The 24,297-nt window shown below is 40.5% G+C and overlaps 1 protein-coding gene and 1 long non-coding RNA gene across 5 annotated transcripts in view; both read left to right on the forward strand.

Annotated features, from left to right (window-relative positions):
- Positions 1 to 24,297, forward strand: part of ELP3 (elongator acetyltransferase complex subunit 3) — a 97,732-nt gene that overhangs the window by 27,794 nt on the left and 45,641 nt on the right. For all 4 annotated transcript variants that reach the window (XM_074820321.1, XM_074820322.1, XM_074820319.1 and 1 more), the window contains exons 8-9: positions 7,640 to 7,801; positions 11,137 to 11,263. In XM_074820321.1, coding sequence (XP_074676422.1) covers positions 7,640 to 7,801; positions 11,137 to 11,263 — 289 coding nt within the window. The remainder of the gene's footprint in view (positions 1 to 7,639; positions 7,802 to 11,136; positions 11,264 to 24,297) is intronic.
- Positions 21,790 to 23,483, forward strand: LOC141921921 (uncharacterized). The gene is made up of 2 exons (XR_012622821.1): positions 21,790 to 21,892; positions 22,683 to 23,483. It is a non-coding gene; the product is annotated as an uncharacterized LOC141921921 (long non-coding RNA).

A 24,297-nucleotide genomic window follows, 5' to 3' on the forward strand; every position in this document is an offset into this window, starting at 1 on the left:
AGGTCATTTAAGTAATGGGTGAGGATGTGGTACCTAGGATACTTCTGTATTATATTGGCAGTTTCGTCTTCAGAAACCAATGGTGTCACTTTTTATCTTAATTCCATGTCTATAGACATCATTGTCTGTCTTGAACACCTGTGATTGTGTTACATCTAGGACCGTGCTCCTTGTAGTCAAGGGCACAAGAAGGGTTTTTTTTCAAGATGTTAGTCTTGTTTGAGATGCTGGATGTTCACAGTCTCGTCATTCACAAAGTTAAGGCCAGGAACCTTTTGCCAAGGACTCCTTTGGTTGCTGATTAAAATTCTTGATTCTCTCACCCAGCCCTCCAACACTTCCCTCTTTCCACAAGACTGAGCACCTCTTCTAAGGCAGGTTTGCAACAGTTTGGTTTTTTTTTTTTTTTCTTGGGGATAGGCTAGGGGTAGATAAGCAGCAGTGCCTTCCCCTTCCCAGCTAAGCTGTGACCACTGGTTGCAATGTGTTAACCCACCTGCTTTATTCTTATAGTTTATCTTTTTTGAGCTTGCTGGGATGAGGCAAGTCTTTCTGTGTTGTCTGACATCCTGCTACTCTGATCCCAACCAGGGAGTGTGGAAGCTGCTGTTGTATGGATTGTAAATAATTGAGTCTTTGATGTTCTGATCTTTTAGTTGACGAGACTTTTGTCTGTAGGCCAAAGTTTAATCGAGAGCGAGTAGAAGCTTTGTTAAATGAGTTGTTTTATGCCAGAACTGTGCTGTCTGTTTTTTCTCTAAGAAAGTATTTCATACCCTATGACAAACTGCTGTGTCTGGTGGAGAGGTAGGTGCCTTTTTGATCTAAAAAACCTGAGCTTAAGAGGCAGATTCTGATTTGAAGGTCTGCTTTAATGTACCAGCATTCTCTGAAAATTCAGCCAAATATTCTCCAATGATTAAAATTAATAACCTCTCTTTTACTTCTTCCTATTTCAGACAGTTCTGTAATCATGCTGAAAAGAATTGACTTTACAATAGCTACGTCTGTGCAAATCGTAAGATTTCTGTGTATCTCATTTCCTTCATTTGTATGACTTGGCATCTATTTTATTTGCATAATTCACCTCTGCGGTCAGTCTGTTATTAAAATTGCCCCTCTGTCATCTTGTGCTATATACTTGTCTTGATTTCTGATTGTTCTTTTGATTATGTGGGATTCCTCAGCACTGCTGTAGTACAAATAACAAATAAGACTGTTCTGAGGAAGGAGGAGAAACACTGCAAGATGTTTGTTGCTACTTGAGAAGATAAAATCCATCTCCACTCTCAGGTCATAGAAGAAACGCTGATCATAAATATCAACACCAGAATGAACACGGAATTTGAGTGAACTTGTATATACAAGACCATCACAGATGGAGTTTCCAACTTGGGTTCATCTAATTCCTCAGGGCTTTCTCTATTTTACTTCTCTTGGTCTTCAGTTGTCTTGGTCATCATCGAGGTTGTCTTAACCTCTTGTGTCTGAGTATCCTGAAGTCGCTCTCTTCAGAGCGCTAGGTACCTGCTTTTCAGGCTGGCTGCCTGGTTGGATAGAGGCTGTTCCCTCTTCATATCTGCCTTGGCTAGCGTGCCGTTCCTGCAGGGGATGTGGTTAGATGTGTGTTGTTTTTAAAGATTAAGTGAAGGCAAATCCATCATGTCCATTATCATGATAAGTCACTGTATCCTGTTAGTGAGCTTTTTTGAGAAATGAAGTGTAATATGCATAAACTTCTGCAAGAGAATTGACTTGGTACAGTGAGATATGTTGACATTAAAAAAGAGACTAGAACAACATGTCACACATTACATTGGTTTTCAAAACAGGCATAGCAGAAAATTATTGTTACTGACCTGAATGGTTTCTAATAGGATTCTGTTGTTTTTGCCTCCAGGCCTTCTGCTTAATACTTGTGTTAAAATAGTAATTTCTAAGGGTTGGCAGGAGCTATCAATATTGGAGATGGGCAAATAAGGGATAAATCTGTATTCCATACTAAGTTGTGTACGAGCAAGCTGTGTACTTTATTATGGGAAAATGTAAAGCTGTTTTTCTAGGAATGGTGCAGGATTCTATTCCGAGAAGCAGCGAAATATCTAGAAAATATTTAGGAGTTAAGTTGTATTATCATGAGCTTTCTGTATGATTCAGCAGCCAAATTACCCTTGACTGTATAAATAGTGGAAAATTAGATAGGAATAGGCAAATCATATTCCATCTGGATATAGTACTGGTGTGTCTGCAAAGTTCTGTAGCTGTTTTTGGTATCAAAGGCAACAAGAAGAATGCTTATAAACTGGAGATAGTGCTAAAAAAAGGGATGAAAATGATGTAAGCATTAGAATATGTGCACTTAATGAACAATATACAAAACTCCTTGAATATAGTCTTGACACCCAGATACCTGCTAGAATGGCAACGTGGTGGAACACAACTAATTTAGGAGATTTCTGGAGTGCATTATGATGATATTTTGAGATAGTTGGCTCATCCAGTGCCTAGGAGAGGTGCTTTTCTGGATCTGCTACTCGCAAAGAGCTGATTGAGGCGGGGATGCGGTCTTGGCTGCTGTGACTCTGAGGTGTTAGAGCTTAAGGTCCCAAGGGATGCGAGTAGCAGAATAAAGATGTCAGAATTCAGGACAACAGACTCGAACCTTTCCAGGGAACCAAAAGGCAGGATCCCATGGGAGGGTGCCCTGAAGGGCAGATAAGCCCAGGTGAGCTTAGCTGATCTTCCAGGCCAACCTCCTCAAATTGCAAAGACAATTCCCTGATGGGTGGGAAACCAAGCAGGCACCGCCAGGTCACCAGCTTTGCTTAATTGCTGAATGGGGAAGTCCTGATGGAGCTCAAACATGAAAAAAGGACTATGAACAGAAGGTGAAAGGAGGTATGGGGTACCCAGGAGGGATACAGGCAGGCAGAGGGCACATTAGGAAAGTTTAGCTGGAGTTGAAACTCCAAGGGATTATAGGGCAACAAGAAGGACTTCCATAGTCAGCAAATGAAGACAAAAGAAAATGTGGGTCTGCAGCTGGGCGAGACAGGCATCTTGGTGATGAGGGACACAGGAAAAGGCTGAAATATGCAGTGTTTCTTTGCCTTGGTCTTTATTTGCAAGATCTGCTCTTGCTCGGTGGCAATTTGGGGTGAGAGGTAGTGCCCATGGCAGAGGATTACCTTGGACACCCAGCAAATTGGACACATGCAAGTCTGTGGAAGGGGATGGGTGAGGCAGCTCCGTCTTGCCTTGAAGAGGTCATGACAACTGAGAGGTCCCCAGTCACTGGCAATGTTGTGTCTGTCTTCAAGAGGAGTGAGAAGGGGAATTACAGGCTGGTAAACCTCGCCTTGGTCCCCGAGAACATTATGGAGCATGTCTTTGTGGAAGCTGCTTCTGTGGTCAGGAAGGTGGCCAGTGGCATTCAGCATGGATTTGCAAGGGCAAAAATGTGCCTACCCAACTGAGTAGAAATGTGGGAAACCACCACATTTCCAGTGGGCAGTTACAGTGAAACCTGAGTACTGAAAGTAGGAGATGTAGGAGGAGCAGTGTCATCTTGAAATAGCCAATCTACTATAAATTATTACATAACTCACTGATTAATAATAATAAAAAAAATCTGTGACTTGATCCGCAAGTTGAGATATCAAAGATATACTTCTTTAAAAATTTTTAAAAATATAATAATCCCAAAGCTTTCTCCACTAAAAATGTGTTACTCTTAAGCATACATCAGTTTGTCTTTTCTTTTTCTCTGCTGGCTGGTACATATCTGTCTCAGATCCTGACTGTGCTTTAAAATAAGAGATCTTGCCAATTCGATTTAAAAAAAAAAAAAAAAAAAAAAAAATCAGTATCTGTCTTGATGTGAATCCAGTATTTAGGAGATAACCTTTTATATAGTATTTCCTGATTCTTTTTTTAGGTCTCAAAGCTCTCCCTTATAGCTCACGATTGACTTGGTCAGCAAAGGAGGTGCTGGCCGTGCATAGGAAAATGTTGAAACTAGCTGTTAAACACTGACAGATTTATTTTTTTTTAAATTAAAAATTGAACTTAGATGTATAATGCAGCTTTGTGCTGCATAATAATAATCTGTACAGCTTTTATGGGTACTATTTGATAGCTCCTTCCATAAAATGACAGGTTATGTAAATCTAGTAAAGCTTTTAATTCATGTCTACTTCTGATACTCTGTGTTTGGCTGCTTAATTTATAATCTTACAGTTTGTGCCTGTCCTTAGGTTTAGTATTAGGTTTCAAATGAAATAGACTTGCTCATTTTGCAAATAGAAACAATAATGAATATCCAAATGAGTCTTTAAAGTTTGAAAGTTGAGAAAAAACTCAAGAAAAGTCCAATTTATCTTCCTTTATTCAGGAAATGATGGAAGTGTGTTGCCAGAATCACCTTCTGTGGAAGGTTGGCTGTCACACACTTCTTCATCTTTCCCAATTAGGTGAAAGGAATCTTTATTAAGTGTGGACCACTCAATTCAAGCTTTTATTTTACGTTGAGAAAACAGAGTATGAGACTTCTCTCTGTTCACCACAAGTCTTTGGGGCTGCTGGGTAGAGCTGGAAGATTGTGGCTCGGGTTGAAAATGTGCATCTCTTACAGAGGATGGTGATTTGATGAGGCTTGTGACTTTTCTTGGAAATGGCATCTTTGTTACTTTATCTGGTTTGGGTTCGTCTTTGTTTTGCTTTTCTGATTATCATTAAGACACTCTTTTCTTTTCAGGATAGAGTTGGGCAAGACAATTTTACCAGCCATTACACCGTACTGAAATTCCGTTGGTGCCTTTAGTAGATGTTGTAGTTCAGGGTCTGTTGGTGTTCATTATATCCAGCATTTTATATCTGGGCCAGAAATTTGCTTGGTGGGCGGGGATATAATTATTTTTGTCTCCCCTCAGTATTTCTAGCCTGATTGCAGGTGCTTAATATGAGCACGTACCCTCTGGCATGATGGGTGAGTTCTCTGGTGACTTTTCTTTTTTCCCCCCCTAGCTAAAATTTCTCTCTTTAATTCTTGCAAATCACGTCTTTAAAAGTGGGCGTTTTTCAGTCTGATGTTAATGAATCACACGTTGGCAATATTTTCCCTGACGTGATAAACAATTGTTCCGTTAGTCTGTCAGATTAGTGAGCCGCAAACTCTGAAACGTTTTACATGGTTTTTGTTGTTTTTTCTTTTTCAAGATGCTATTTTGACAGCCATTACAGTCTATCCCTTAAATATCTTGGTCTTTATATCTTAGGCTTTAAGAGTTCAAAGGGAGTTAATATTTTTTGCTTGTGAGTCTGAGCCCACTTGTGGTTTTTTGCTGGTCTTTTGGGGCAGGGGGGTTGGGGGTTTTTTTGGTTGAACTGGACCTCCATCATGCTCTAAGGTAGGCTCTGAAGCTTTATTTTGATTCAGAAGTTTCCAGCTACCCGGAGCCAGAAATTGGATGATGAATTTTTATAGAACACCTAATAAAGAGCTGAAGTTAGTCATCCTTGTGATTTTGGTGTGCAATATTCTTTCAGGTATAAGCATAGCATCTCTCTCTTACTCAAGGTGTCCTCTTTTCAGCAACATTTAATATTAATACTGAGATCATCATGGGGGACCATTAAAGAGACCAATATTCCTCTCAAACAGTGACTGTTAATCCTGCCCGCATCCCTGTTTGGGAATTATCCAGATTATCTCTGCAGTTTCAAATGATTTCCAAAGAAGTTGTTTCCTTCTTCCTGCTGTAAATCTTTTCTCCTGTGCTGCAGTCCTCTATTATACAACCACCATATTCTGCAGGAAAGACGGTCAAGTGAAATGATTCCTGTACGGAAAGGAATATTATTATCCTTGCTGGTGGTGCTGGAGATTATGTTGATTGATGGTTTCCTTTTGTGAACTTTGGTGCAAGGCTGGTTTGGATTCCTTTTCTCTCTTGTTTTACACTCTCATAGGTCAGTAACTTACCATTTGTCATCAGTAGTGGATTTTTCTACTAGCCTGAATAATTAGTCTTCGTTAGACATCCAGTGATAAATGGGGAAGGGGCGGGGGAAGGGTAACAATTAATTTTGTTTCAGCGTTAAACTTCAATGAAGTTGCGAGCATGCTGTTTGCTCATAAAGGGAAGTGATTTGTGGAATTTTTCATGGACAGTCTTGTACATTTTCTTGTGAGAACGCAGCTGGATCTTGTCCCAGTCCCTGCAATTTATCTGTACGCTGTGGGAATGAAACGAAAATGTACTGACTATACCAGATCTGCTTAATGGGAGGTCCTGTATTATCGTCAGTGACTGGGGCAAGGGCTCAGGCTGCCTTTGGTTTGTTCCCAAAACCGAACACGGTTCTCGTTGCTTACCCTGACTTTCCCTTTTGCCCAGGCTTTGTTTCCAGACAATGAGTGCTCAAGGCTCAGTCTGGTTTGGGAGCGTCTTCCTAACATATGCTGTTTAAAAAAGCCCGGTGAGGCTGTCGCAGTCCACTTCTTTTCATACAAAGCAAACCCCAGACTTTTACTAGTGTGCATATTTATGTATTGTTTCATCCATGCCTTGCCATAAAGCTGAGGGCACCCTGGCTGCTGGGTTATTTGAGGGTTTTAACCTGCATTTTAATTCTGGTAGTGTGACATAGATACTCTCACCTGGAGTGTGTTGGAAACTCTTCTGAAGTTACCTGTGACACCCTCACAATTTTAATAGAGGATGGGTCGACCCAGCGCTGAGGGATCTGGTGGAGTTGAGAACAGTCAGTGTTAGGTTAATGGTTGGACTGGATGATCTTCAAGGTCTTTTCCAACCAAGGTGATTCTGTGAGGTGCTGTATCGCCTGCAAAGAAGGGCAATGAAGCTGGTGAAGGGTCTAGAGCACAAGTCCTGTGAGAAGCAACTGAGGAAACTGGGATTGTTTAGCCTGGAGAAAAGGAGGCTGAGGGCACTTTATCACTCTCCACAACTACCTGAGAGGAGGTTCTAGTGAGGTGGGTGTTGGTCTCTTCTCCCAAGTAGCGAGTGATAGGATGAGAGGAAATGGCCTCAAGTTTTGCCAGGTGAGGTTTAGATGGGATATTAGGAAAAATTTCTTCACTGAAAGGTTTGTCAAGCATTGGAACAGGCTGCCCAGAGAAGTGGTTGAGTCACCATCCCTGAAGGTGTTTAAAAGCCGTGTAGATGTGGTGCTTAGGGACTTGGTTTAGTGGTGGACTTGGCACTGTGAGGTTTACGGTTGGACTTAATGACCTTAAAGGTCTTTTCCAACCTAAACGATTCTATGATTCTAATGTATATGAATGCCTGAAGGGAGGGTGCAAAGAGGTTGGAGCCAGGCTCTTTTCAGTGGTGCCCAGTGACAGGACAGGAGGCAGTGGGCACAAGCTGAAACACAAGAGGTTCCGTCTGAACATCAGGAAACACTTTTTTACCGTGAGAGCGACCAAGCACTGGAACAGGTTGTCCAGGGAGTTTGTGGAGTGTCCCTCCTTGGAGATACTTCAAAAGCCATCTGTATGTGGTCCTGGACAACCAGCTCTAGGTGGCCCTGCTTGAGCAGGGAGATTGGACAAGATGACCTCCAGAGGTCCCTTCCAATCTCAACAATTCTGTGATTCTGGATTTTTTTGCAGGTATTCAGAACGAAGCCTGACAAAATGTGTTGGGATAACGATAGAGACCAGACCAGATTACTGCCTGAAGCGGCATTTAAGTGACATGTTATCCTACGGCTGTACGAGGCTGGAGATCGGAGTGCAGAGCGTGTACGAGGACGTGGCCAGGGACACCAACAGGTGAGAAGAAAGCTTCAGTGCGAAGCTGAGCGCGGCTGCTCGCTGTATTTCTGCTTTCTGGAATGCTCCTGAGTAGCGGGTCTTGACCTGTTTGCTTGAACACCCATTTGACATTGAATGTTGAAACATTTAGCTCATTTCCTTGCTTGTGTGGCCATAGGTCTGTTAAGAAAAACTAATAAACTGCAGTGGCTTCATGGATTTCTTTGTGATATTCTGTAGACCATGGCTTGAAAAAATGGAGTTATTTGTGATTTATTTTAAACTCATGTTCTTTTCCTGTATGGTACACCTCTCTCTTTGTTTTCATTGCTTCATAAATAAATGCAGTTTTGTGAAGTAGAACATGTGCCCACAGAGAGCTCATAGTGCTTGTCCTACATAATTCACCATTTATAGGCTTGAGTAGATACAATGCAGTATAACCTATTGGAGGTAGTTACCAGCAAAGAGCGTGTTCTCTACACCAGGTACCTTTTTGTGCTGAGTACTGGAGAGGAGAGATGACACTGGCAAGTACAGAGAGTGAGACATAGCCAGAAACAAAGCCTGTTGATAGATTAACCACAGTCATTCTAGGCATACAGTATCTCTAGGGATTGAAAATATATTTGCAAGAGGCCTGGGATTTATTCCTTGTCATCTTGGTCCTGTGGCCAAAAGAACAGTTGTCCTGCGTAGGAGAGCGCACAATATATTGTTCATCCCACCCCTTTCAGGCAAGTAAGCCAATCTTTTTTTTTTTTTTTTTTTATTGCAAGTCTGGTAATTCTGTTGAGATATTTCTCTTGTTTTTTCAGTTCTGATGCTCATTCAACTTGCCTCCGTTCTTATTGCATATTCCAGTCACCTACCAAGGATGTTTAATAACCATAATCATATGTAATGACGGAGTTCAATAACCAGATGGTTCAATAACCAAAGCACATTTTTGTTAATACCTACCTTAAAGGCAGTAGTGCAAAACTGAAAATGTTGGACATTTTCTTGTAGAGACTTAAAGAAAGAATCCAAAATGGGTTTCCTCCTGTGGGTTTAGCTGTAGCATTGCTGGTGCATGGAAGTGTGGGATGTCACTGCTATGAAATGGTCAGGCTCCAGGTCTCAGTAGACACGAAAAGCCATTTATTGAGTAGTCCAAGAGTTAAGAGCTAATATTTATAGGTGGTACTTTCCTCCTCTAGATGTCAGAGCTTTCCAGAGGAAAAGATCCATACTGAGGAATGTAGCTAGATCTCACTCTTAGGTGTATTCATTTCAATCTTAGATGTATTCATTTACAGGTAATTCTGACACAGATTATACATTTAACAATTAAATTTATTTTCAGCTTTTAAAATAATTTTTTACACCTCAGATCTTTTAAAGGTGTCCTATCCTGAGGCGGAACTTTAAAGCTTAGCTGTCACTTCAGTCATCTTCACTTTTCCTCCGTTTTTTTTCTGTCACATCAGAGGTGGTACCATAAATCACTCAAAGCTGTACGTCACTTTTGGCTTGTACATTTGCTAACGAACCTTCACTTTCCTGCTGATGAATTGGAAGAATGAAGTAGTATATTACTGACTTGACTTCACTCACAAGTAATCCTGTATAGAATTATATTTTTAAAGGTTTTTGGCACTTTTCAAAGTTGCTTGCAGAATTCCTAAAAGGCTTTGCTGCAGGCTGTCTCAGAGCAGGGAAGATGCAGGCTGTTCACTTGTATATCTCCCTCTAACTTTTCAGAACAATGAATTGGAATATACTTTTAGAGAAGGGTGATTCAAGTTTCTCTTGCTTTTGAAATGACCTCATTTTGCTTCTGTTCTTCTACTTTGTGGGGGATGTGTTTTGGCTTTAAACTTTTAATATTTTGCTTGTAGCAAAATGTCAGATTACAACCAATTAGACTAACTGTTTGGAAATTACTTTCTATTATGTTCCATAAGTCATTAGTGAGATTTTTGAGTGCTTTTGGTGGCTGTGAGGCAGAAAAATATTCAGGAACAGATCTAGGCATCAAATAATCAAGTTATTGATGCAGCTCAAATTCCACTTCTAATAAGAAAATAATTTTTATTTATGAAGCAAGTCTCCATTTACTCCCCTCAGGGTACTCAAGGTCTTGAGTAATACTGTCCTTGAACAGTCTCAGAAAAACACCGTAATACTTCCAAAAAAAAAAAATCATAAATAAAACTATAGTCATAAAACTACATGTAGGGATTTAACAGAGGCAGAATCTTCCAGTAGAGAGGAAAGAAGAGGTCCTTAAAACAAGGGAAGTAGCTGTTTGGTTTGGTTAACATTAGGTCTCAGCCAAAGACATGCATTTCTAAAGATGCCCAGATGGCATTAATTTTTCATCCAAAGGACTATGGAGGAGAAGAAGAGTCACCTGCTGAGCTAATCTGTTGGCAAGAAATTCCAGAAAAATGTGGTGAACTGGTGTGAAAGTGTGGTGGGAAAAAAACAGGGATTGGAGAGGGAAGAAGATAGAAAATGCTGAGGGGATAGAAACATCCAGAAATGTCAGCCAGTAGTGGAAGAGCAAAAGCAAGGACTTTGTGGGAAGACTGGTCACATGTGATGGGGACCTCCTGGTAGCTCCTTGTAGTGAGAGTGATTGCTGTTGTGGAGGCAGAAGGCGGCTCCTGAGCCATGGAGGTGGAAGGAGAGAGGAGTTTGCTTGAGGCTGATGAGTTATGTGAAATTCAACCTTTGTTCCTGCCATCGTTTGGGCTCCCAGGCTCTTCGAGCTCCTGGAGAGCAAGCCTGAGTTAGTTTGGTTTGATGTTGGCAGAGAAGAACATGAAATCCTTCAAGAGTCCTAATCCACCCTATGTTTTGGAGGTTTGGCACCTCTCAGAAGTTGAGAAGAGTTTGTGTTTCTCTAAAAGGAGTACTTGAGAGTTTGGCAAGCGTGTTGCAGGATGATTTTTCTAGCTAGCTGGTTTTACTTAGCCCCCATCCTTCTTCCTCTTTTCCTCTTCTGTTGCTTTTGTTTCTCATTATGCTTCATTTTAATTATACACAGTCTTTGGTGCAGAGTGTCCTAGTTTGTGCTGTGGCATCAAGTCGTGTCATTGCTTTACAAATGGAATTCCAGCAGCTTTCCAAAGTTTCTCAGGCTGTGGTTTGAATAGCTGTAGCCTTGGTGTGGTTCACCTGCTATAGAAGTAGTAAACTTTTAGGCCCTCGTTTACTTCATTAACAGCCATGTTCCAAGACTTGAGGGTGGTAAACTGATAATAAAACTCAACCCTTTGCACTTCCTAGAGAATAATCTCAACTAAACGTATCAAAATACGCCTTTTTCTATGTGATCCTGAATCTCTTTTCTCTCTTCCCAGAGGTCACACCGTGAAGGCTGTGTGCGAGTCTTTTCACTTAGCCAAGGATGCCGGGTTTAAAGTGGTGGCCCACATGATGCCTGATCTACCAAACATGGGGCTTGAAAGGGACATGGACCAGTTTGTTGTGAGTATGGCTTAAAATAACCAGGAGTTTCTAGTGTGTTCCAGCTTTTTCATCTAATGCTGCTTCTCTTCCTTAGCTCAGCTATTAGTTACGATCCAGGCCAGAATTGTTTCTTAAGGACAAATAATTTAAAATTCTTTTCTGAAGGTGGAGGGTGAAAAAGATTTGTTGAACTACTTCATCCAGAAAATTATATCCTTGCCTCATGAAAGACTGAGTCACTCGGGTCTCTGTGGAATATAGCTCTTCCGATATTAACTAGGGCTCTTATTTTTTTCCAAGGTGGTTTTCTTTCCTTGGATTTAGAATAGAACATGATTCAAAGTTAAAAGCATACTATGTCGAAGGTAATTAATTGCAAAGTAGAGTGTATAGGTGTATTATATAGCATCTCTGTTCTTGGCTCAGTGCTGTTCAATATCTTTATCAATGATGTGGAAGAAAATATAAAATTATTTCTAGAAAAATTGAAATGAGGAGTAAAGAGCAAACGATAAACAGATGTTTATAGATGTAGGGAATCATCCACTTTATCTGGTAATGTGGTAGATTTTTTTTTTATTATTATTATTTTAAGTCAAAATTGGTCATCTTTTTAAAATACTGCAGAAATTGCGGTCATGACACAGGGATCCCAGGTATATTTCTGTGCAGGGTCAGACTAGGTGCTTTCTGGCACTAAAAACTATCAGTGCAATGGAATATACTGATTAGAAGTACAGGCAGAAAGCAGTGGTTTATCTTGATATGCTGCAACAGGCACATCTAGAAAGAACCAGCTGAAACTGCAGCTGTACAGTACATAAAGGAAAATCTGAAACCTGCAATAGGTATTTTTACTAAGGGTTTTTGTGCAAAATTCCTTGAGCTCTTCATAAACATAATGTCATAGTACTTAGCAAATATTATGTTCATGTGACAAAGTGAGAGGCTGGGGCAAAGTGATGTACACAAAACTAGAGGTGAAGGCAGCAGAAGAGCTGAAGGTTAACTCAAAATTCCTGCCCCAGACCCTGTTGCTGCTGGATTATTTTCTTATAATGCTGAAGGGTGTAGAGGATGGACATCGCAGTAGCTGTGTTTTCATAGAATTACTTGTGATGCAGGGTACAGCAAAACTTGAGTCCCTTGCTCAGTATCTTGAGAAGTTGCAGCTCTAGTTCTGCGTTCTTTACGGGCCTGTCATTAGTGAAGTAGTATTAGGCTGGAGAGAATTTGAGGTGGAAGAATAGCAATACTGGCAAAAAGATTTAAAGAGCTAACCTTGGGTAAGACCCAGCAAGGAGGAGACGGTAATCTAAGGTATTTGCAAGATGTAAAACTGAAGAGGGAGGAAATTATTTAAGACAGAATTATAAGCTTCTATAGAAAATTACTAGTGATTATTAGTCATTGCTGCTTATTCCTGATAAATGGCTGAGGCTTTTCCACTGTCGGATCTGGAGTTGCTCCTGTTTCATTGCAGGGGATCTGGGGAGTCTGTTTAAAAGTTATAACTTCAAGTGACACTGAACTGCCTCTGATTTCTGCAGGCCAGCAGGCTGCCCTGCTTGTTAGGGGAAGGGTAATGCCATGTTGTATTTTGCCCACCTAGTGACAATTTTTGCAGAAATAGAGGCAGAAGGCAAAGCTTTCAGAAAGGGGAGACAAGAACTTGGTGAAAAGGCTGGAATTGTGAAAGCGGAGATTAAAAGAAAGCTGGGAAAATAGTTGAGCATAGAAAAGCAAGAGAAAGAGAAAACAAGAGCAGAGAAGGTCAACTGATTTAGACTGTTTCTGCCAGAGAAGTCCCTTGGCTTTAGGAGCTGGGAAAACCAATGTTGATGGTCAGCCAGCTCTGGGACACGGCAGGAAGGAAGATAAGATCAGAATTTTTTTGCTGTAGAGCTGGAATTGGCAAAAAGGCAGGTTGGAGGGCCAGAAAGAGAAGTGCTAAGCAGGGGAATAAGAAAACCAGGTGATGGTTTAAGAGGGGGAATTCAAGAAGAGAGGGTGATGGGGTGAAGACCAACCTCAAGTGACAGCCCTGTTAACGAGTTCAGAAATTTGAAGTGAGGCTCGCAGATCAAATTAAGATTTGATGCCAGTGAACATACGGATGAGGAGTTGGAGGATGAGTAATCAGTGTGGAGGATGAAGCCCTCAAGAAGTAATGTGAATGCTGCAGAGTGAGGAAGAAAAATGGGACTTGGGGAGGCGGGCGGGTGAGGAAGAGGTGATAGATCACATCAACATGGAGAAGAATTATACCTGTGTTGTTTTAAAGAGAAGAAAGTATGGGAAAGGGGAGAAGAAGGAATCAAAAATGCCTGTGTTAGAGAGGTGCACGGGGTCCCCATCGCCATCTGAGACCAGACAGCCCACGGAAAAAGACCTGTGTGAAAGAGGCAGCTGCAGAGTTGATGGCCAGCTAAGTGATCACTGTGTGTTTCAGAAAATGGAGCTGCAGGGAATGAGAGTGGAGAGGTTGTGGATCACTGTGACATGTTTGAAGATGGAATGGTAAACAAGAGACAGCTATCCTCTTCCTTTTACCTTCTCCTCTGTCTTGCTCATCCTATCTTAAATGCTTTAGAATTTATTTTTAAAAGATCCTTTGTCTTAAATAGGGGAGAATAGAGGGTAAAAACAACCCTTTAGCCCTGCACTGTTGAATATAATAGAAGTATTCAGCAGACAACAACTCCTTCTTTCCCAGGGATTCAGCTAGACAGTACATTCTCTATTTCCTACCTTCAAATTTTATATCATGGTTTTGAGTTATTAAAACGACTTATATGTTGGGCTGTATAAATGTTAGTCCATGCTGGTAAATATTTAGACATTTCTACTACATAAAAATAATGTGAGAGCAAAGAGAGGAACCGAGTGGAGAGCATCTGTTGTGTTCTTGCAACAGTACTAAGCTGTTCACGAGCAGCAGTAGTGCTCTTTTATGCAGTATTCTCCTATTCACAAAAACATATAATCTTTCTATAAGATACCTCTGACTTTTTTGGACAAAGACACCTGTGGCTTATCAAGGATCCTTACAGATTTCTGATTTTGTAGTAGTTCTAAACAAGTTTGGAAAAAATAAGTTATTTGTTGTGATGCTAACCTCCCTTCTAGCCACCCTGCTTTTCAGACCAGGGAAAGGCAGGACAAGAAGGAATCAGATGACTTTAGAAGGAGGTCTGAGCACCTTGCCTTCATTACTGGCTGATATATTAAATACAGGGGCTTCTCCTGGGAAGATAATAACTTGCTGATTGTGCTGACTGCGTACTAAAAATACTGGGTGCTTCTTCAAATTGAACAGGTAATTATGGTTTCAAGAGGAACGTTGCTTCTGTCCCTTATGACCTATTGATTTCAAAGTGTTTCCTGCTGCTCCCATCCAGCAGCTAGGATGCCCATCAGTTACTCTTTTGCAAACGTATCTAGGTTTTCAGAGTTGTGGGTGTGTATAGCAACTGTTTTTCTGGAGAGTTTATTAATAATTATTCAAAACTTTGATTTATTGATAGGAGTGAGTATAGTAGATAGATCTTTCGTTATATTTTTTTTACAGTAAGTGGCAGGTGACTGGCTTTTTGCCTGCCTTCATCATGAAGATTATTACAGTTACTTTTTTTAAACAGTATCGATATAGTCCTGTGTCCCAGTTATGTTGTGCTTCTCCACTCCTTCCCCCGTCATGCCTCTTTTTTTCCCTTATTATTGATTCTTTTTATAGCCTCAGAGGATTTCCTTTCTACTTCAGGTCTTTCCACCCCACTCCACATATGGGAAAACGCTGCAGGGAGGGAGTATGCTCTGCTTCCTCCCACCACCCATGTGGTTGTGCCAGGTAGTGTACACACACACACACACACACACACACACAGATTGCTACTTGTGGTTGGCAAATGCAAGCCCAACAGATAAGACTGATTCCCAGTGCCTCACATAGCAGGTGGTCGGAGAAAATAATTAGAATAATAGCTAGAATAAATCAAGGACTCAGCAGGAATAATGGAATTGTTACCAGAGCAGACACCTCATCCTGTGGAACGCGATAAACACTCAGCTTTGCTGTTGTAGCACGAGAGAGATGAGGTGACTCTAGGGGTAAATGGTTGGGAGGATTCATGAATCACACTTGCCAACAGGGCTACCAAGCAGAACTTAGGATTTAAGCAAAAACTTTAGGAGGCTAAAGAATTCCCAGGATGCTGTTACTAATTCCTCATTCTGTTTCTGCAGAGCCACTGAGTGGCAATAGTATAATCAACAAACTTTATCCGTTCTAGAACAAATATTAGTAAGCTAGTAACATATTTATTAAGAGAGAAGATATTCCTGTGTCTGCCTTTATTTTATTATTTTTCTGGTCTTTGCCTAAGCATGATTTACTGTTGCTGTTCCTCTTGGTCGTCTGGGAGGGATGGCTGTAAGCCCATCTCAAACAACTTTAAAGACCCTTCATAGATGAAATAAATCTGGGGAGCAGAAAAAAGGAAAGGAAACGGAGAGGAGAGCCAGAAGATTAGAAGTTTCAAGTGTGGGAAGTGTCAGGGGAAGTGTCACAGCAAGTTGTTGGCAGAACCCTCCAGCTCTGAAGGCACGTGGGAGCTGGTGGATGCTGCCCAGAAACACCAGATAAGCTCTTTTTCCATGAGGAAATCCATGAGGAGGTCCTGTGGCTTCACTCTGTCCATCTAAAGTCTACTATAAATAAAATGATGAGGGTAAAAACATAGGCAGGACCATTTAATGGTCAGTACTGGAGACAAGTATCAGACTGAAGAGATTTTTGGTTCAGTTCAGCCGAGCCGTTCTTGTGTTCTTAAAATAAAATTCAGTCATCGAATGGTTTTAGTCTGGTGAAAATTAGTTTTCTTATAGTCATGTGTCAGGCTGGGGTTTTTCTGAAGGAATTGCAAAATAAGCATTTCCCAGAAATAGACTAATTTTAGTGAAATGCCTGATGCATCTATGATCCAAGTGTAAGTTATGCAGAGGGCTACAGTCTTTTTGGGTGCGTTGAACACGAGAAAGAAAAATAATGGTCGAGCAATGCAGTGGGTAATGAGAGTGTCCTTTTTCTTTGCAATGTATTTGATGTTGTTGTAAAACTTTAAATGCTATTGTATTATCGCCTTTAGCTGTAAATAAAGAGGTAGTTTTCCTGAGGGCTTTCATTTTTATCAAGGAGATGAAATTCATAATGAAACTAATATATTGCACCTCTATCAGGAGCTTTTAATAACTGTAATAAAAGATAGTTAAACTGCTGATCTACATTGATTTTTACTCCTTTGGGAAGACAATTATCTGTGTTTTTAAATATAGCTCTGAGATGTTTAGTGGGGTAAATGATTTTCCTTTCAGTTCCTACTAAACATCTCATTGAAACACTATTATTGGCAGGTAGCCAGCATTACCTCTGAAAATTTGTCTTTTCATGGGCACATTTACAGAAACAGATTAGACGGTATTTAATGATCAGTTCTTCAGTTACTAGAGCTTCTCTTGGAGTCTTGGTAAATGTTAGAGCTCAAAAGCTTTTCACTTTGGAAACAATTACAGTTTCATGAACTATGGCCAACGCCGTGGTAATTTTTATGTTAATGAGAATTACGGTAGTAAGGAACAGGCTATTTTTAGAAACTATTTTCACAGATAATTGCACTCATATTTCTGGATAAAATATCTAGATAAAGCCCCGGTGTGTGCCCACTTCTGCAGATGGTTGAACTGTGTGCACAAAGCTGCTCTCCCTCTCCAGTGTCTGTGTGGAAATAACTTCTATTTGCTTGCTGTGGCTCTGGGTGTGTTTTCTATAAAGTGGGTCAGACTTCTCTCTGGATATGTGCAATGTAGGAAAGAAGGTAGAAGTTAAAGCTGCAGCCCTTGGTGTGACAATGTGCAGGAGGAGGATAGCCGAATCAGTTGAAAGGTAGAGGGAAAACTGGTCCCTTATCCTGGGGATCCGTGTGTAATGTGGCTAGGGTCACCCTATTTACACCAGAAAATGCAAAGGATGGCCGTTTCAGTAGCAGCGTGATCTTTGCTGTGTTGTGTTGTACTGCATAGAAACAGTGCATACTGCTATGCCGTTAGTATGGACGTGATAAATTGCAAGGCTCTGTGGAAAAACTGCATTTATTAAGGGTCTTGAATTGCTTTCTTTGTCTTTCTGAATTAGTATTTTGTCTGCACGCACATTTTTCTCCAGCATGCCAGCCGTGAAAGTTATGGTAATGACAATCACTACCTTTAAAATAGCCTTCCATTCAAAAAAGCTTCTGTTAAATATAAAGGTATAGTTGAGACCCTTTTCCTACCTGAACTAAAAGATCATTTCTGTACTTAACAGGTCCCAGACAACTGTGGGTTGCATAGGCTCATACAGTCGCTCTGTCTATTCAAGTTGTTTTCTGGGGCTCTTTCCCTAAGGCCCCTTGCTGCTGAAGTCAATAATGAGCATATGGCTGGGAACATAAAGCCAAATGGAAAGGAGCGCAGGAGTAAAGGGATGTGTCTTGGATAGAGAGTGCAAATTTGCCAGGCGTTTAGGCAAAGAGAGCATCAGTCAGTAAAATATGTATTTTAGCACAAATCATCATCAGCAACTGAATGCTTGTCATCGGAGCGGATAAACCATGATGTCCAAATTAGATTTTTGAGGACTTAGTTGTTGGATTTGTGGGGTTTATGGGGTTTTGGGGGGTTTTTTAATTAAAAAAACATCCTAGAAAAGCATAATGGTTTTGCTGTGAACGTAAATGAGAGAAGCTTTTGCAGCGCTGAGCAGGGTGGGAGAGAGCACATGGTTGTATTGATGCTCCTTATGGAAAGGAGAGGTCTGATGAAGGAGGATTAGATTATCAAAAACATTATAGAGTTGCTGGTCTTGATGTTTTTTAGGGTAGAAGACATGCTTCACAGGGATCTGTGCTGCAAAAATTGTGTACTTACGACAATGAAAAATGCTATATTTCCTGTACTTAGCCCTAGGGGAAAGCTGACCCTTCCAGAAACATAAAGACCAGAGTTCTGTGCTTGGTAAAAGTGAAGGTGAAACTTCACAGCAAATTGATTGAGGTAGTCTCATGGGTTTCTCCAAAACTGCGTAATAAATGGAGACTCACTTGGAGCACCTGCAAGACTAAGCAGATGGGACTGCTCGGTGCAGTGAGCACAATCTGGAGAGATTTGTCTTGGTGTTCGGATAGATACTGCGTTCAGGAGTCAAACCCACGCTCCAAGGTCATGCTGCTGATGCCCAAGGCCTCTTCCAAGTGTTAAATGTCTCCTCTTCTTATTGAGTTGTATTATAGCAGTGCCAGGGACTGTCACCGACCAGGATCTCCTTGCGGTAAGTTCTGTGCAAACTTGGAGAGAGCAACTATCCAACCGAGTGTTAGACAGGAGGCAACCTGTAGATCCTGACAGTCCAGGGGTAAAAAAAGACCGTGGGAGGGATGGGATGAGAGGCAGGCATGTTCCCTCCTCGTCTGGCAGCAGCAGTTTCCTATAGTGTGTAGAGAGTTAGGGTATTTGTGACGCTGAGGTGCACAGTCTTGGTAAATAACTTGCTGAAGACAGCTTCACATCTGTGGACTAAATGCTCCTGTCATTTAGCTAGTCTCTACTGTAACGGTTGCTTTGCACCCCAAGAGCAGTTTGCTTCCGAGTTTTATGTGATAATGGGTTCTTCTGAAGTGGAAGATTGTGGGGATTCACTTGCATTAGACACTTCTGGGAAGATTCCCTTTGGCATGTGGATTTGGGGTTTAGAGCCTGTTGGGGAAGGGAGGAGGCATAACAGCTTCCTGCATCTTGGGGGGGTGGATTTACAGGGTCCTTTACACTCTTCACCCTGGACCTTAGCAGGAAAATCCTCTTTTCTTATTTGACATTCAAAGTCTACGTATGAGGCATTACAGAACATCCTAAAGTAAGCACACGGATTAGTTTAACTAGCAGCCAAAAACATACTTTTTTTTGGTAATTTGCACTAGTAATTTTTGTAATTTGTAATAGTTCAGTAAGACATCGAGGTCTGCAGTGATGTGCTGCTGATAAACTCTAGTATTTTGAGCGTCTTCCTTAAGGAGTTTAAAGACTAGCAAAACGAATATGCAAAATTAATATGAAACAAACTTTTCTGTTTCACCTACCATGCGTTACCATGCTACAATCTGTGATGTGCTTTTCTTCTGCACCGTAATATATACTAGTGTCAAAGAGATTTGCAGGCAGATGGGCTAAAAATAGATATTGGTCATCATCACAGAACTGACCCTCTCGTGGCAGAAATGTTGGGGTTTATGTCACTGTTTTCTTGGCTTAGTCGTTTCCATAATTATATTTATGTGGTGAAATCTAACAGCTTGAATGTGTCAGGAACTGAAATGATTTTGTCACATAGCTGTCAATAGTCAGGAAGGTTATAACAATTAACTGGAAAATGGTCTTTCCTCCTTTGATTGCAGACTGCTTTACAGGTGCTCTCAGAAGAGCTGGAAATTGGATCATCTGCTTTAGAAACTTCTTGCCCCGTGGTCACATCTATAGGAGATTTTGTCATGAGTGCAGACATAAAGCAGAAGTGTCTCAATTTATCTCTGCTTTACTTTCACCGTTGAATCAATTTTATAGAGATTCATGACACCATATATAAAGTAACATATGCCTTTCAGAAGAGCCTAATTAAAAACGTTGCGATGTTGTACTGTGTTTCATTAGACATCACTGATTCGGTGCCAGTATTTACTGATTGCACTGTAAAGTCACTCCTCCAGAGAACATTTGGATGGTCAGAAAGTGTTGCTCTTTGAGGACAGATAACCCCTGATGGACCTCAAAGAATGGTATATTTGGCACAAGTAATATCAACATACCATCCTTCTATAAACCCAAGGCAACTTTAGGAAATCCCCAGGTATATTAGAAGAATGTTTCAATTGTATTTTAATTCTATGTATTTAAAATAAGTGTCAGGTGAAGATACCTTGAAGAGTGGGTGTGCAGGCAGTCAGCAGAACAAGCTCCAGCTTGCCACAGGTGAAATGCTGGAGAGTTTGCTTCCCTTTCGCAGAGGGCTGATCTGCCTTATGTTGTGCATTGTGTTCCTGTTCACGTGTGCTCTCCTGGTTTTGCCCACAGGGGGTATACAACCGCAGTATGTAACATATATGCACTTATAATGTGCATCACGGTAAATATGATTCTTTTTCATCATTATCCCTCAAAGTGGTAAGCTAGATCTAAAACCTCCTCGTTTATCACAAGTCAGAGTCTGCAAACAGATGGTGTTCAGAGCAGCTAACAAGTAGCATCTTACTATGTTCTGGTAGCTTGATAGAAGTCTAAGGTCACGTGGTTGAAAGATATTGATGTTAAGGGATTTAAACTTAACACTTAGGTGGTAAAATGACCACTTCTCAGCTTGCTCTTGCACCACATTTCCCTGCTTCCCAGGTGACAACTGGTGCTCGACGACGTGTGTGTTCCCAGACTGCTCCAAAGGCAGTAAAAAAAAGCACAATTTAGTCTATACTTCTCGGTCAGTAGGCCATTGTCAGTATCAGTGAATGCAGATCCTCTCATTACATTTTAATTAGACTAGCATTTACAAGAAAGAGGGGAAAATGCAAATTTAGAGTTAAAACAGAGCCACACTTTTGAGCCACAAGCTTCTGTTAATGCATATAATTAAACTACTAAGTGATTGTTCGTTCCCTGTAGAGTTGGAAGTGTCATTCAACGCAGCAGCTTTCAAGTGCTACCAGTATTCGTAGTTATAAATAATACAGCTGATGGAGATAAGGAATGCTGTAATATGGAGAGTTAAGATAATGTTCATCTTAATGTAGTTAGACACGAATTTAATCATCTGTTTAATGCAGGGACTATAGTAAAGGAAGTGATTCAAGAATGAGGTTGAACGGCACCTGATTTCTGGTGGACGGTCATTAAAAAATAGATTTTGGTGACCTTTATTTTTAACAAATCCTGACATTTTAGTAAATTGCTTTAAAAAATTGCTGCACTTATCCTATAACTGATATCTCCTCAAACAGCTGAACACCTTGAGAGCAAGAAGATTAAAGATGGCAACTGAATCTTTGGTCTGTAAAATGTTGAAGTGGAATCCCATAAAATAATATTTTTCTCTTTTTGGAGAACTGCAGCTTTTGGATGTCTTCAAAACATGTTTCTAATTTGTTCTGTACTTAAAGTGGTCAGTAAAATCAGATTAAAACTTCAAGGTATAATCTTTTAATATTGGCTGAGTCGTGCTATTACCAGCCCTGAACACGGGACCAAACTGCTGTGTGGTCTCACAGTCCCAAATCATTTGACTTTTCTGTTGCAACTCTGAACAGATACATGGGTGAGTAACAGGTTTTCTGTTCAAAAAGGTGAAATATTTGAGTTCAGGACTTCATCCCTTGATTCCGTCTCCTCTTAGATTCTGATCTGGTTTTGGTTCACATAGTCTTACCTTGACTTTTGGTTTTCAACTAATGTCTGTTTTCTTGGACAGTAATTACAATGTCATGCAATTTTTAGGACTCAAAGCAACTGATGGGAGTTGGACAAAAGGATTCCATCACGCACTTCGATACGTCTGCCTTGATGGAAAAATCAGAGGTTTCTTGGCATCTAAATGACTAATTTTACACCCATTGGACCCTGATTATTCATAGTGGCAGTGAGTTTATGAGGTGGTGAATGAATGGATCCTATAGATGCCATTAGCTTTAATAACAGGGAACTTCTACAACAAAGGCATATGCTACTAAAATCAATTACTGTTCTCATAAAACATGTTAGTGGCTAACTTGTATAACCTTGTAGTCTGAATGTGTGTTGATGGGATCTTATTAAGATTCATTGTTTGTAATTCACAGAGCAGCTGTTCCTACAAGTAAAGTATGTTTAATGGAGCTCAGGTGAAGCAAAAAAAAATGTGAATTCCAGGATTCTCTGGTTACTCATTATATTACTTGCTGTGAAAAAGTACTCAACTTTTCTCTAATACCACATAAATTGGGCAAGGTTATGAGAAACATTATTTTAGGGTATGAAAAGGTCCATGTTTATGAACCTTCAGATCAAGTTTCAGCTGATCTGAATTGACCTTTTTTTTTATTTTATTACAATGAAACTACTACGATAACCTCTCAGGTCCTGTCCATTGTCTACACACACAAATTTAAAATTTTACTCTAGCATCCATCTTTCTTATACAAGACGTGTTAAATGCTGGCTTACAGTTTTTAGCTAGAGGAGAGAAACTTCCAAGTTCAAAGAAATTGGTTTAGTAGCTTTGAAGTTGTATGTGCTTCCATTTGGAGTATTCATGCATGCGAGAGCACTACGCTGCATCCTCAAATGATTCAAAAAGACTGGAAATAACGTCAGGATCCTTTCTCTCTAGGTCATCTTTAACCTCTAACTTCACGGTGCATTAACAGATGCGAATTTAAGCCCTGATTGAGTGCTTGTGAGAGCTGCTGGAAGGCCTCCTGTTGACTCCAGGGATGCCATGGATGGTGGTCTCTGGAACAAATGTTGTTTTAGGAATTGAATTTGTTTTGGCTGTAAACTGTTCTGAACGTTTTTATCAGTTGAAGACAGCTTTTAAGGTGTCTAATTAAAAAAAGAAAAGGCTACAGTTCCTACTAAAGCTTGGCATGTGTTAGCATTTTATAGTTCCTTTGTTTCATGAGAGACTTAATCAAAACTGTTTGTAATGGAAAAAGGTTAAGCCTTTAAATATTGGGATTTACAGAAACTATTTGAAGTTTACTGCTGGAAAAAGGGGTTCAGGGAAAAAAAGGAGACACTGCTTTGTTGTATTGTTTGAAATTAATTACTTCTGAAAAAATTAAGCTTGAGGAATATTTTGAGAAATAGTTTAAGAAATAAATATGAAAATACGTTGGTTTTTTTAATGCCAGCATTGCTGAAATGTGGAGTAGCATTATCAGCCAGCTTAATATCTTGACGTAAAATGTGCAGTGTGTATGAAATGCAAAATTCACAATGTGATTAGAAACCTTAAAATTTGACCTTGCCTTTGACTGCTGGATGGCTTTAACCTTAGAGCTGTGTTGATGCCTGCCTTTAATCTGCAATGTAAATCAGTGAATGTTTAAATATTCTGACTGGTGAATCATACATGCTTTTGCATTCAGTTCAGTATCGTTGCGAATATTAATACATAACCTCACTGGAAGCCTTTTTTTTCCCCTGCTGTAGTGGTTTATTTACCTTCATATATCTCATTGGGGAAGCATCATTGCTTCCTTACCTTAATGTCTTTCTCTTCTTCAGTGCTGCTTGGCCATGGAGCTCCTCTCGTTAGAATAATCACCTCTTACATGGTTTTCTTATTCCTTCTTTCACAGTTGCTTTGTTTTACATTAGAGCACCTCTAACCACCTACAAAAGATGGAAGTCTGTCCTTTTGGGTTGTTCCAGGACAACAGGATTCTGAATTATTTTCCTGACCCTATGCTACCTCATATGCTATATGACTTTGGATTACACACCTGCTTCAGCTGGTTTGAAAATTAGTCCAGTGATTTATGGGGTTTTTCCCCCCCCTCTTTGCATCTTGAACATCAGATGCACACGAGAGCCAGCACAGGAGAAGTGGTAGAAGTGGTTGGCCAAGGGCAGAGCATGTCTGCCTTCTCTGACAGCCACCAGCAACAGTATTGACCTGTAAAGTCAAACTGAACCCTTGGGGCAGAGGGGAGGGGACACGCTTCCAAGAGATGCATTAAGCAGACATAATGGTCCCCTGCTGTCACAGGGGGACAGATCCTGTTTCTGACCTTAATTCCTTACTGGGAGTTGGACTTGATGATTCTTATGTCCCTTCCAACTTGAGATATTCTGAGATTCACCAGTGGTGCTCCATAGGTGGCTCTGTAATGCAGCCCAGCACTGAAACAAAAGAAAAGCACTCTCCCCAAAGTGCACCTTGGGTTTTCTCACGTTAGTGAGGTGAGTCATCCTGGTCAAGGGTCCATCAGGAATCGGAT

This window comes from Strix aluco, chromosome 3, assembly GCF_031877795.1.
Source record: "Strix aluco isolate bStrAlu1 chromosome 3, bStrAlu1.hap1, whole genome shotgun sequence".
Taxonomy (NCBI): domain Eukaryota; kingdom Metazoa; phylum Chordata; class Aves; order Strigiformes; family Strigidae; genus Strix; species Strix aluco.